The sequence below is a fragment of the Salpingoeca rosetta genome (assembly GCF_000188695.1).
Source record: "Salpingoeca rosetta unplaced genomic scaffold supercont1.37, whole genome shotgun sequence".
NCBI classification, from domain to species: Eukaryota; class Choanoflagellata; order Craspedida; family Salpingoecidae; genus Salpingoeca; species Salpingoeca rosetta.
In genome coordinates, this window is record NW_004754897.1 from 176379 (window position 1) to 188353 (window position 11975).

Consider the following 11975-nt stretch of genomic DNA (forward strand, 5'->3'; position numbering starts at 1 on the left):
ATCCACAGAGCACCGTGGAGCCGCGGCACTACATCGAACCGAGTGACAAGTGCACAGCTCATTTACCAACGTGATACTTGTTCGAGTCACCAGCCACCATCAATCGACCTCCCCGCCTTCCTACGCCAAACAACAGCCCCCTTCTTCGACGCCACTCCGCTTGACAGCCATCTCGTCACCACCCCTCCCACACACAACCCGGTCGTTTTCAAGACCCTCTTCCATCTCAGCAATCGAGCACCCACATCCACAGACGCACAGAGCCCCATCCAGACACCGGTCCAACAACGGCAACAGCAGCAACACACTTTGTTGTCTTGCAGTTCCCTCTTCACAAGCACTCGTATTCACGTGTCACGCATATCCACGCATACCCACGCGTCCACACCCCGCCTCCATCTCTCGCTTTGAACATGGCACGACGGAGACGCTTTGCGGTGGGCGGCCTGGCTACGGTCGCTACATCGATGCTGGTGGTCCTCGTGTTAGCTGGGGCTGGTGCCAAGGGCGCTGACGATGGCCACTGTGCAGAGTACGCGTATGACCTTGAAGGCTGCAAGGCCGACTACGCCTGCCAGGTTGGAGGCACGTGCGTCACGCAGCAATCTGCCTGCGACCAGGTGTACAGGACCGGTTGCGAAAAGGACGCTGGCTGCTACTGGGACTATCGCGGCCTGTGCGTCGTCCTGCCTTACGACTGCTCTCACATCACGGTGCGTTGTTGGCCCTTGATTCGATGTTCTGGTCTGTTCGCAAGTGCAAGGAGGACAAAGGGAGGAAAGCAGACGGGGAGAGGGGAATGGAAGGCGGCGAGAGGGAAGGAGAAGAGGCAAGCGATTGTGGAGTTGTTGTTTGGTGGAACCATTTGTTGTGGATGGCTGTTACGCTGGCAATGTTGTATGAGCTCACTTGCTGCCCCCCCCCCTTTGTGGTTATTTCCTCACGTATTTGTTCGCCCACCTTTGTCTCACCTTAATTTGTTCGTACTTCGTCCTTGACGTCATGATGATGATGATGATGATGATGATGATGATGATGATGATGATGATGATGATGATGATGATGATGATGATGATGATGATGCTTGGGGTTGCTGTTTGCGTTTTGTTAGGACATGACACAGTGCCAGTATGACAAGCACTGTGCGTGGCAGCCCAGTTGCGAGGCCAAGACTTGCAACAACTACTGTGCCATCAAGGATGACATCTGCAACACGTACGCCAGCCAGCACGACTGCCAAGCAACATATGGATGCGCGTGGTCCGACGGCGCGTGCGCGGCAGCAATCAACGACTGCGCCAACCTGGTGTGTATCCGCATGCGTGTGTGTGTGTGTGTGTGTGTGTGTGTGTGTGTGTGTGTGTGTGTGTGTGTGTGTGTGTGTGTGTGTGTGTGTGCCTGTGTGTCTGCGTGCGCGCGTCGAGGTTGTCTGGGTGTTGCGTGTGGACGTTTGTTTGTGTGCAAGTACAGCTACATGTGTTTGCATGGAAGTGTGTTTGCGTAGAGGTGTGTTTGTCTGGTTCTTGCCTGCAGCTTCCCCAGTTTGCCCTCACCTGTCGTTGCACTCACTCTTGGAATCCATCATCATGCCTTGTCTCAATCCCCGTCTTGCGTCCAGGAAATGGCTGCATGCGACTACAACTCCAACTGCGAGTGGACGAGCGACTGTGGACACAACACCGCCTACACCACAACACGACAGAAGCAGCAAGCATACACCACGACTCAGCACAAGCAGCAAGCATACGGCACCACAACAGCGTACCAGGCTCCGGAACAACGCTACACCAGCACGAAGCAGGCAGAGTATGCCACGCAGCCCGCCTACCCACGCTACACGCAGCAGCAGGCGTACACAACAGCAGCAGAGGGCAAGTACGACACTACCACCAAGGGGCAGCAAGCGTACATGCAGCCACCTGTCTACACGACAACTACGCATCCACCCGTGTATACCACGACGACACGGCCGCACAACAACAAGTACACCACCCAACCGCCATACACCACCACCACCACCACCACCACGACAGCTTACGAGGCGCCCAAGAACCACTACCCCACCACTACCGCCTACCAGCCTCCACACTACACCACGGGCGACCCATATGCCAATGCCGACAACGGTGACAACAGCATCAACAACAACTCGGGCGCCTCTGGTGCTGCTGGTGATGCGAGTGCAGGCCTCTCTGCTGGCGCCATTGCCAGTATTGTCGTTGGCGCGGTGGTGCTTGTTGCCGCTGTTGTTGCTGGCGTCGCTGTCATGGTGGCGAAGACCAAGAAGCGGCAGGCTGATGGTGGTATCATGCCAACCACAGCCGCTGACATCTGAAGATCTGAGCATGGTAGCTGGCTGTCGTTGGTTGGTTGGTTGTCGTTGATTGTCGTTGGTTGTCGTTGTGCGCTGTGATGCGTGTGTGTGTGTGTGTGTGCGTGCGTGCGTGTGTGTATGTGTGTGTGCGCGCGTGCATGTATGTGTGTGCGTGCGTGCGTGTGTGAATGTGTGTGTGTATGTGCGTGCGTGCGTGCGTGCGTGCGTGTGTGTGTGTGTGTGTGTGTGTGTGTGTGTGTGTGTGTGTGTGTGTGTGTGTGTGTGGCGTTTTCAGTCTCTGTTGTCTGCTGTGAGGCTGTGCATGCATGTTGTGTCTTTCACATTCGTTTTGTCACCCCTTGCTGGACAAGCCGTTTGTACTCGCGTCACAATGTTTTTCGTCATTTGCATTGGCCTGCCCTTTCCCTACATCCCCCCTCCCTTCCATCATGTTCGCTTGCCTGCAAGCATCGCATTGTTGTTTCGTTTTCTGGATGTGGTTGCGTGTTTCTAGTTTCACCCACCTACACATTCAGGAATGCATGAACGAACAAACGAATGAATGCAACTGACATGAGCACAACCGTGTGACGTGGGTTGTATGTTTACTACAGGCGACTATGTGGTGTTGTTGCATGGGAGCATTGAGAACAGACGTGGCAATGCGAGTACACCGTATGAAGGAAAACAAAAAGGGAAGAGAAAGGGGGGAGGGGGTGAAGAAAGGATAGAAGAAGGATGAAAAGGAAGAAGGAAGAAAGAACAGGCGACATGCCAGAGCACGCAACAAGAACACGCAACAAGAGCAAAGGAAAGATATGCTTGTCGAAGCGTGACGTGGTAGCGTGGTGTATGGCACGCACTGCCAGAAATGGGGGATTGGACATGGTAACGGAAGGCGATGGGCTGTTGTGGAGCCGTGGCGATGTTGATGCTGATGCTGATGTTGATGTTGATGTTGATGTTGATGTTGAAGGTGGAATGTACCACGACATTGATGTGTGGTTGACGTGTGTGAATGGTGAATGTTGACTACGATTGACAGATGAGGCGAACCGCTGCTGTGGTTGCATCATGCCGTGCTGCCTGATAGCACGCTCATGGGTGCCTGCGAGATCACAACAGCAACACACACACACACACACACACACACACACACACACACACACACACACACACACACACACACACACACACACAATGACGCGAATGTGAAGGAAAGTGAGTGGTTTCAAGGGCGACCAGCGCAGGGGTTGGCACCTCTTCTGTCCTTCTTCCCTTCTCTTGGTTCACGCTGTCAGTGGGTTGCACGCGTATGCCTACAAGCCATGTGTATGCCTGCAAGCACGCCCTGCAAGCACTGCCTACAAGCACTGCCTGCAAGCACGCCACACGCCACACACTTGGCAACGCACCAGTTCTCGTCGACACCGGCGCCGCAGACGTTGATGTTTCCAGCATACTGCTTCATCGATGGCTTGTGCCAGCCTTCGATGAGGAGAGGAGTGTCGTGTATGTGGTGGACAGGGAGAGGGATGGGAGGATGAAGTGAGTGTGAATTGGCAAGAGCAGAGGCGTGATACATGACAGTGTAGCGTTGAACGCATTTCAAGTGGAGGGAAACCCAAGCAAAATGAAGCAGCAGACAGCGACACGGATGAGTGTAGGGGGTGGGGCATGCAGTTATGGACAGACGGATGATTGCGTGAGGGGAACAAAGACAGACAGACAGACAGACAGACGGACAGACGGACAGACACACGACGTGTACACGTTCGCAGAGCTGTTCGTGTGCATGTACTGACCGCCAAAGGGGCGGAAGTCGCTGAAGGAGGCCTTGCCATCGTAGTGGGCGTACCTGTACATCAACACATCATCATCGCGGGGGGGGGGGGGGGAGAGCAAGGTGTGCATGACGAGTGATTGATGAGCGTGTGCGAGCAAGGTGTGTGTGTGTGTGTGTGTGTGTGTGTGTGTGTGTGTGTGTGTGCACTCACGGTACCACCACGCAAACGCTTGTATTTTGGGCATTTTCGACACCACCATCATCATCGTCATCACCACCATCACCACCACCGCCGCCGCGACGAAGAGTTGTTGCTTGCAGGCAAGTGTTGCATACCAGAGCGGAAGGTCTGAGCCGCCGTGCCAGTCGCCCATGATGGGAGACCACTGGGACTCGCTGAATGCAGAACGGAACAGAGGACCGTGAGCAGGCACGTTGAGCTGCTACCACCACTTCCACAGACACAAACACACACACACACACACACACACACACACACACACACACACACACACACACACACACACACACACACACACACACACACACACACACACACACACACACACGGACATCGAAACGCAAGTGCACGCAGAGATGCGGAGGAAGACAGGACAACACAACACCACTCGCATCGACGACAAACAGCACAAAGACAAACAAAACACACGACACAACACACGCAAGAGACACACAGGGGCGTACCTGGTGTAGACGCCGACCTTGATGCCATGATGCTTCGCACGCTCAACCAGACCCTTGAAGAACTCGCGGTTCTTCTCCTGCACACACACACACACACACACACACACACACAGAGCGTGCAGTATGACAAGCAGACAAGCAGTGAGAACAACATGGAGGCTGCTCGCAACGAACGACTTGACCACGCACTGCGCGGAACACACACACACACACACACACACACATGCCAACCTTGCTGGACGTCCAGTACTGCGGGCCTTCAATGTCAAGCCAGAGCATGCCGTACGTGTCTGCAAGCAAGAAGTGGTGGGGAGTGTCAGGGGAAAGACGGAGCCAGAATCAGGGAGTGCAAGTGTGTGTTTGTGTGCGCGCGAGCGTGTTGGGTGCGCGTCAATCATGTGAGATATCACGGCCAATCTTACGTGGCTTCTTGTCGCCTGGCTTGATGTTGAACTTTGCCTGCACATGTGCACACACGAGAGTAAACGCAGAAACGCGTCAGTTGGGGGTGCGTCGTGACACCACACGCAGCTTGGACAGAAAGAAATGAAGCATACCCAAGCGACACACACACTCACACACGCGCAAAGTAAACGCACACACTCACACACACACTCACACACACGCGCACAGTAAACGCGCACTCACATGCAAACACACACGCACACACACACGCACACAAAGCAAAGTAAACAAACACACACGCAAACTCACCAGGTATTCGACCATGCTGTTGATCTGGTGGGCTGGGTTGTCGGCGCGGGGATCTGGGAAGAAGTACAGGCTCACGGCGTCCATGCCGCCGTCCCATGCATTGTACACGGTGTGCGGGCAGTTTGAGTCGACGCGGCCCACGCTCTCATAGCAGCGGATGATTGCAAACTTGTAGTCGTGCGACTTGAGGCACTGCACAGCCGGAGAAGAGGGTGGTGAGTGAGTGAGGCGCAGTGGCCAGAAAGAGACCGAGATCGGAGAGCCGAGAGCGTGCGTCATGTCATGTGATGTGAAACGCAGACAGAAGTGAAGTGGCGTGAGCAGCAGAACACAAGCACACTACAATGCACAACACGAAACACGATGGCACACACACACACACATGCACACTACGATGCACAACACAAACACACACACACACACATACACACACACCAATACACACACCTTCCAGTTGTTCTCGTAGGTGGCCTGCGACACGTCCACGCCCTTGTGTGCGTGGCAGAGGAAGAAGGTGGACGAGGAGGCGAGCGCCACCACCAAAACGAGCACCACTGCCAACTTCATCTTGCTTGATCAACTTGTGCAATTCCAACAAAAAAACAAAGCACGCGGATTTGTCACGTAAATCATGTAATGATGTTCTGCGATTCCTGGCCTTGGTGCATTTACTGCATGACACAGCCAATATTCTACACCGCATCAACGCAACATCAACGATGCATCGAAGATGAGGAGCGAAGGTTGTGGTGGTGGTCCTTCCGTTGGCCCAGTCTATGTTCACAAGCCTGCAGGCAAAAAGCGTGTGACATTACGTGAGCAACCCAGCCCCGTTGTTCCTGCACGAAGGCTGCATGCACGTCCGCGAATTCCCACAAGGATGCTGTGCTGAGAGAAGAAGAAGGGAAGAGAAGCAAAGAAGGATTTGACTGGCAGCCTGCCACTTTGGTCACGCACCACACGTCAGGCCAACCACTCGCTCGCTCTCGCTCTCGTGCGTCCATTCACTTTTAATTGTCTCCCCCCACCCGAGACGAAACATCAGACGAACACGCAACGGCAACCGCTGGCTGTTTAATAAAGAGGTGGGTGAGTTTGCTCATGCTGACGTGAGAACGGCGAGTGTGTGTGTGTGTGTGTGTCGTGTGTGTGTGTGTGTGTGTGTGTATGTGTGTGCTTGTCTAATTCTGGTGTCAGCGCAGTGCTGGTGGTGCTTGTGCTGGTGGTCCTTGCCACTAACCACAGTTATCATCGTGGGTCGCTCCCATTTTCTCAACCCTTCTCTTGCCGTATCTTATCTCTCATCGCACGCACAGCCGCACGCACACGGATACACGCACCAAAGCACAGCAAGCAAGGCACGCAAGCGGAAGCCGTTTCTTCCTCTGGGCACCAGCGGCAGCAAACGCGCTTTGAGGTGAGCGAGTTTGTGGGATAAGTTTGGGACATGTGGTTGGTCATGGCGGGAACTTGGTTCGTGCCACCCAATCATCATGAACACACACACACACACACACACACACACACACACACACACACACACACACACACACACACACACACACACACACGAACACCTTTGACACACAGGAGCGAGTGTGTGCTAACTTGCTCTTTTCCCCTTCTGCGATGACATTTCTTTGCTCTCTGCCGCACACGCACACATATGCTCGCAAGCACGCTTGTCTGACCTCATCTTCCCCTTCGTTCTCGTTTCGGTGTTGGCTGTTCGCCTGCCGGTCGTGCGTACGCTCACCCCCTGCATACACATACACCAACACACTCACACACATACACTCACACACATACACACACACTCACACACACTCACACACACACACACAAGACGACAATAGCAGACGACAGGATAGACAAGGACAGCCTACCCCCTTCACCAACGCACAACACACACAGACACACAGACACGCACACGCACACACACACACGCCTTCATCAACACTGGGAAGATGGCGCGATCCGTCTCCACACACACACACGCGCACATGCGCGGCGCATCGCTCGTCCTCGTGGGCCTGTTCCCGCTGCTGCTGTCGTTCATCCTCGTCCCGGGCGGCACCATGATGATGGAGACGGCGAAAGCAGATGCGCTCGCAGACTTCAACCGCGTGTATGAGGCGCTCAACGTGACGTACTTTGGCGGCGTCACCAAACCCATGGCCGACCGCATCTTCTCGCGCGCTGATATCCCGCACATGATCACCATCCTCAACATGGGGGCCGCCTTTGAGCGGCAGGACAACACGGTGGTGTTCCTCGGGTACCTGTCCAACGACTCAGACCCCACGGTCGGTGCGCTGCGGCAATACTGGGACAACTTTGCAACGGTGACGACGCCGGCTGCACGGCGCTCGGCACTGCTTGTTCCGCACGCGCTTGGACTCATGGCGCAACTCACGGAGTCGCAGGAGGCCCTCAGCTTCATGCAGGACATGCTTGCTGACCTGAACAACCCCATCACGAACCTGCTGCACGCCATCCTGCCCAAGCTGTCACCCGACATGGGGGAGCAGGAGGAGCTGCTCACGGGTCTCGTGAAGCAGCTGTTGCGTGGCCTCTCGTTCTACAACGGCACCATCCTCGCCACCGCCGTGCAGCTGCTCGACGACACGCTCGACCTTGTTGTTGGCGACGACGGCGTTCTCGATGGCCTCACGGATGTGGTGGACGACATTGTTGGCGGTCTGCTCGGCGGCAGCGGCAGCACCGACAGCTCCCGCCCCCTGGACGGCGAAGGTGTGTGTGTCTGTGTGGGTTGGGGGGGGGATGTTTGTGTGTGTGTGTGTGTGTGTGTGTGTGTGTGTGTGTGTGTGTGTGTCTGTGTTTGTGTGTGTGTGTGTATGTGTGTGTTTGTGTGTGTGTGTGTGTGTGTTTGTGTGTGTTTGTGTGTGTGTGTGTATGTGTGTGCTCTGTACGTGGTTCGGCTTTGCCAGTTCTCAGCTCACTCCTCCACTCCCTTCTCCATACATGCATGTGTGTGTGTGTGTGTGTGTGCAGAGGGGGATGACGGGTTCTTTACGTTTCTCTTCGGCAGCCGGCGACGACGTGGTGTGGCGCCAGCAGACGACAGTCCACGTGAGCACCTTTGCTCGTCAATCGTGATGATGCGAATGTGTTGATATGTGTGTGTGTGCGTGTGTGTTGCTCTGTCGCTCACACCGCCCCCTGTCCAATCCCACTTACTCACACACAAACAGAGACTGAGAGCATAGTGCTTGACTACTGCCAGCACACGGGCGTATCGGATGCGTTCACCAACAGCGACGTCGACCGCGTGGCAGCGGTTATGACCAGCGTCGCATCGTCGTCCCAGGCCTCGTTCGACGTCGCGTGCTGCCTGGAGTTCACCAACGGCGGGGAGGGTGCTCGGTTTGGACTGCAGGGTGATGGTCTCTCTGTTGTCGACAACAAGCGCGAGGCAGCCGTTGTCTTCAACCAGGGGTGCGGTCGCATCAAGGTGCGCTGATGCGCGGTGCTGCGATGTCATCTTGCCGACGGAGTTCGGAAGAGAGGGGGCGGGGGCGGGGTGAGAGAGAGTGTGTGTGTGTGTGTGTGTGTGCATCTGTGTGTGTGTGTGTGTGTGTGTGTGTGCGTGTGTGCTGTGCGTGTGTTCTGTGTGTGTGTGTGAGTGTGGTCGTGTGTGTGTGTGTGTGTGTGTGTGTGTGTGCGACATCTGTGTTGGTCGTCAATGCCACCGCACTCTCACCAATACACCTCTGCTCACTCACCAACCACAACCAATACCAACACCACCACCAACACCTCCTCCACCGAACACATCAATCAAACCACCAGATTGTGAATGTGATCAACTACTGTGGGCAGCCGGCCTCCAACGTCATTGGCTGCGCGCCCGTCGGCGGCGACACGGAGATGCTCGTCCGTCTCTCCAGTCACCAGAGCGACGCACGCCTCTGGCTGCACGAGGTGCGTGCTGCTTTTTTTTGCTTGTTTGTTGGGTGGTTTGGTGTGATTGTGTTTTGTTGTGGTTGTTGTGGTTGTTGTGATTGTGTTGTGCTTGTGGTTGTGGTTGTGATTGTGTTGTGATTGTGTTGTGTTGTGTTGTGGTTGTTGTGGTTGTTGTGATTGTGTTGTGGTTGTTGTGATTGTGTTGTGTTGTGTTGTGGTTGTGTTGTGCTGTGTTGTCTTGTGTGGCTATTCCTTTCGTCCATTCCAACCTCTCCTCGCATCCTTCCACCTTTCTCTCGCATCCTTCACCCACCTCCATCCCATCCTTCACACCATCGTCATCGTGTGTCATCAGACTGGACACAACGTCGGTCTCGGGCACAACCGCGACAGTGCCGATTACATCATGTATCCAACGCTCACCGGCAACCTCAACGGTGAGCACGCAGCCCACATGTCTCTGGTGTGTGTGTGTGTGTGTGTGTGTGTGTGTGTGTGTGTGTGTGTGTGTGTGTGTGTGTGTGTGTGTGTGTGTGTGTGACGTGTGTGTGTGACGTGTGTGTGATGTATGCGTGTTTGTTGGTTTGTTTGAGCCTGATATGTGTGTGTGTGTGTTTCGTCATTCTGATGACGATTGTAAACGTACCTGCACCTCTCGCCCACTGCGATCCCCTCACCCCCCCCCCCGCCCTCTACCACCTCCTCTCCCACTCACCTTATCACCATCAACAATAACACCGGCCGACAGACAACTTTGCGTTGACGTTGGAGGAGTGCGGTGCGTTCCACTCGCCGCCGCCAACAGCGCGCGTGCAGATTTCAGCCACAAACGCCACGTGTGCATCCGTCCAGCAGCCACCCGGCAGTGGCGATGGTGATGACGACGATGGAAACGGCGGTGGTGGTGGTGGCGGTGGCAGCAGCGATGGCAGCAGTGGTCTGCTCACTGGCGCGACGAGCTGGGCGGTGTTTGGTGTTGGCATTGCACTCGCAGCCGTGGCCGTTGTCGTCGTGTCTGTCTTTGCACGCGCGAGGGCAGGCAGGTGATTTGGAAGCACACGGGGCAAGTGAGATGGGAGGGGGGAAAAGAACAAGATGAGAAGAAGGAGGAGGAGGAGGAGGAGGTGATGGGTGATGGGATGGTGGGTGGTGGCTTTGAGGGGCGCGATGTGCTGATGGTGAATGGTGTGACCCCGAGGAGTGCAGAGTGAAGGGACTGCGAGATGTGCGTGTGTTGTTGATGGATCATGCACACCATCAACTGTGACGTTGTTGCCATCATTGCCACCAATTGCATCAGGGGTTATGTTGCATTTTGCTTGCTTGTTGCCGTCTTTGGGCCGCACCTTATCTTGCTTTCTCAACAACGTGTGTGTGTGTGTGTATGCATGCGTTGTTTGTGCGTTGTTATTCCACCGGTGGAAAGTATAAACCTCAAAGTATCCGTATCAGCGTCAGGATTATGCTTGCAGGCAACAAGCACGTGAAGATGAGTGATGGGGCAATCGGGTGCGGCATAAACCAACAACTACACGTGCACACACACACATGTGCATGTGCATGGCTGCTGATGTGCATAGGGAAGGTAACTGTGTATTGATTGATCACGCAAGTAAGCAAGCAAGGTAACATGTCACGCAAGCAACTAAGAAACACACAAGCCATGTGTCTGTGTGTGTGTGTGTGTGTGTGTGTGTCCGTGTGTCTGTGATTGGGACAGACAGACAAGAGGAAACCAATGCAGCCACAGAGAGAACGTTGCACAAGCGAGACAAGCAAGGAACAAACAAAAGAACAAAAGACGCATGATAAACGAGCGAGCAGATGATGACACGTGGGCGAGCAGTTGAAAAGGTAATGGAGATGGAGAGAGAGAGAGAGAGACACTAGGGCACAACGTGGAACCGCCTGGTATTGTTGCTGTTGCTGTGCATGCGTGTGTGTGCATGTTGGGGCGACAAGCGTGGTGCGGGTAAAAGAAACACAAGCGATACAGATAGAGAGATGGAGCGGAGGGGTAGGTGGTGTTGTGGGGTTGGGTGCCACGGTGTGCCAAGGCGCAGACAAGGGGGGAGGGGTGAACGGACACAACCCCGACGCAAAGTGCACGTGGACACGAATCCATCATGCCAACGACCATCGCAAACACCAACCACTTGAACACGACAGCAACCAAAGATACGCACAACAACGCCATCGTCCGCACCCCCCCCCTGTCAAACACACAGCCAGTGCACACACGCATCACCAACACGAAGAGCAACGCCGACAAGGGTCACGGCGCATGGGAATGGTGGTGGTGGTGGTGGCGGTGGTGGTGGTGGTGTCAGATGGACGGTGCCGATGTCATGACGGCTGGCGCTGCCTGTGTTTCGTCCGTCGGGTCATACAGGAGGTTTTGGTTCTGTGATGCGATGCGGATGTGGTGTGGATCCATCTTGATCTTCAGCCTGTGTGTGTGTGTGTGTGTGTGTGTGTGTGTGTGTGTGTGTGTGTGTGTGTGTGTGTGTGTGTGTGTGTGTGTGTGTG

At 54.9% G+C, this 11975-nt stretch overlaps 4 protein-coding genes across 4 annotated transcripts; 2 read left to right on the forward strand and 2 right to left on the reverse strand.

Moving 5' to 3' along the window:
• Positions 1-413: 413 nt before the first annotated feature.
• On the forward strand, positions 414-2335 carry PTSG_10852 (uncharacterized protein; the record flags this gene model as incomplete). Its single annotated transcript, XM_004988175.1, has 3 exons — positions 414-713; positions 1112-1306; positions 1619-2335. 3 exons carry the CDS (start codon positions 414-416, stop codon positions 2333-2335), a joined length of 1212 nt encoding a protein of 403 aa, XP_004988232.1.
• A 557-nt stretch (positions 2336-2892) lies between these two features.
• PTSG_10853 (glycoside hydrolase family 25 protein) lies at positions 2893-6192 on the reverse strand. Its single transcript, XM_004988176.1, has 9 exons — positions 5967-6192; positions 5520-5711; positions 5228-5264; positions 5037-5095; positions 4806-4882; positions 4437-4496; positions 4120-4172; positions 3730-3802; positions 2893-3422 (listed from the first exon to the last, which is right to left on the reverse strand). The coding sequence occupies exons 1-9, from the start codon at positions 6084-6086 to the stop codon at positions 3413-3415; spliced, it is 681 nt and encodes a 226-aa protein (XP_004988233.1). The 5' UTR covers positions 6087-6192; the 3' UTR covers positions 2893-3412.
• Positions 6193-6198: 6 nt separating this feature from the next.
• On the forward strand, positions 6199-10894 carry PTSG_10854 (uncharacterized protein). The gene is made up of 8 exons (XM_004988177.1): positions 6199-6604; positions 6836-6936; positions 7366-8273; positions 8535-8612; positions 8735-8994; positions 9333-9464; positions 9802-9883; positions 10195-10894. Exons 3-8 carry the CDS (start codon positions 7487-7489, stop codon positions 10491-10493), a joined length of 1638 nt encoding a protein of 545 aa, XP_004988234.1. The 5' UTR covers positions 6199-6604; positions 6836-6936; positions 7366-7486; the 3' UTR covers positions 10494-10894.
• A 129-nt stretch (positions 10895-11023) lies between these two features.
• On the reverse strand, positions 11024-11898 carry PTSG_13108 (uncharacterized protein). The gene has a single exon (XM_004988178.1). The coding sequence runs from the start codon at positions 11689-11691 to the stop codon at positions 11092-11094; it is 600 nt and encodes a 199-aa protein (XP_004988235.1). The 5' UTR covers positions 11692-11898; the 3' UTR covers positions 11024-11091.
• Positions 11899-11975: the final 77 nt, after the last annotated feature.

What these genes read in the sequence shown, in the direction of transcription:
- PTSG_10853 (XM_004988176.1), bottom strand. Translation starts at nt 6,086, where the DNA reads ATGAAGTTGGCAGTGGTGCTCGTTTTGGTGGTGGCGCTCGCCTCCTCG. An exon ending in ACAGCATGGTCGAATACCTG is followed by an intron (nt 5,265 to 5,519) that starts GTGAGTTTGCGT and finishes GCACATGTGCAG; the next exon opens with GCAAAGTTCAACATCAAGCC. An exon ending in AGTACTGGACGTCCAGCAAG is followed by an intron (nt 4,883 to 5,036) that starts GTTGGCATGTGT and finishes GTGTGTGTGCAG; the next exon opens with GAGAAGAACCGCGAGTTCTT.
- PTSG_10854 (XM_004988177.1), top strand. Translation starts at nt 7,487, where the DNA reads ATGGCGCGATCCGTCTCCACACACACACACGCGCACATGCGCGGCGCA. An exon ending in CCGCCCCCTGGACGGCGAAG is followed by an intron (nt 8,274 to 8,534) that starts GTGTGTGTGTCT and finishes GTGTGTGTGCAG; the next exon opens with AGGGGGATGACGGGTTCTTT. An exon ending in AGGGGTGCGGTCGCATCAAG is followed by an intron (nt 8,995 to 9,332) that starts GTGCGCTGATGC and finishes TCAAACCACCAG; the next exon opens with ATTGTGAATGTGATCAACTA.
- PTSG_13108 (XM_004988178.1), bottom strand. Translation starts at nt 11,691, where the DNA reads ATGCGTGTGTGCACTGGCTGTGTGTTTGACAGGGGGGGGGTGCGGACG.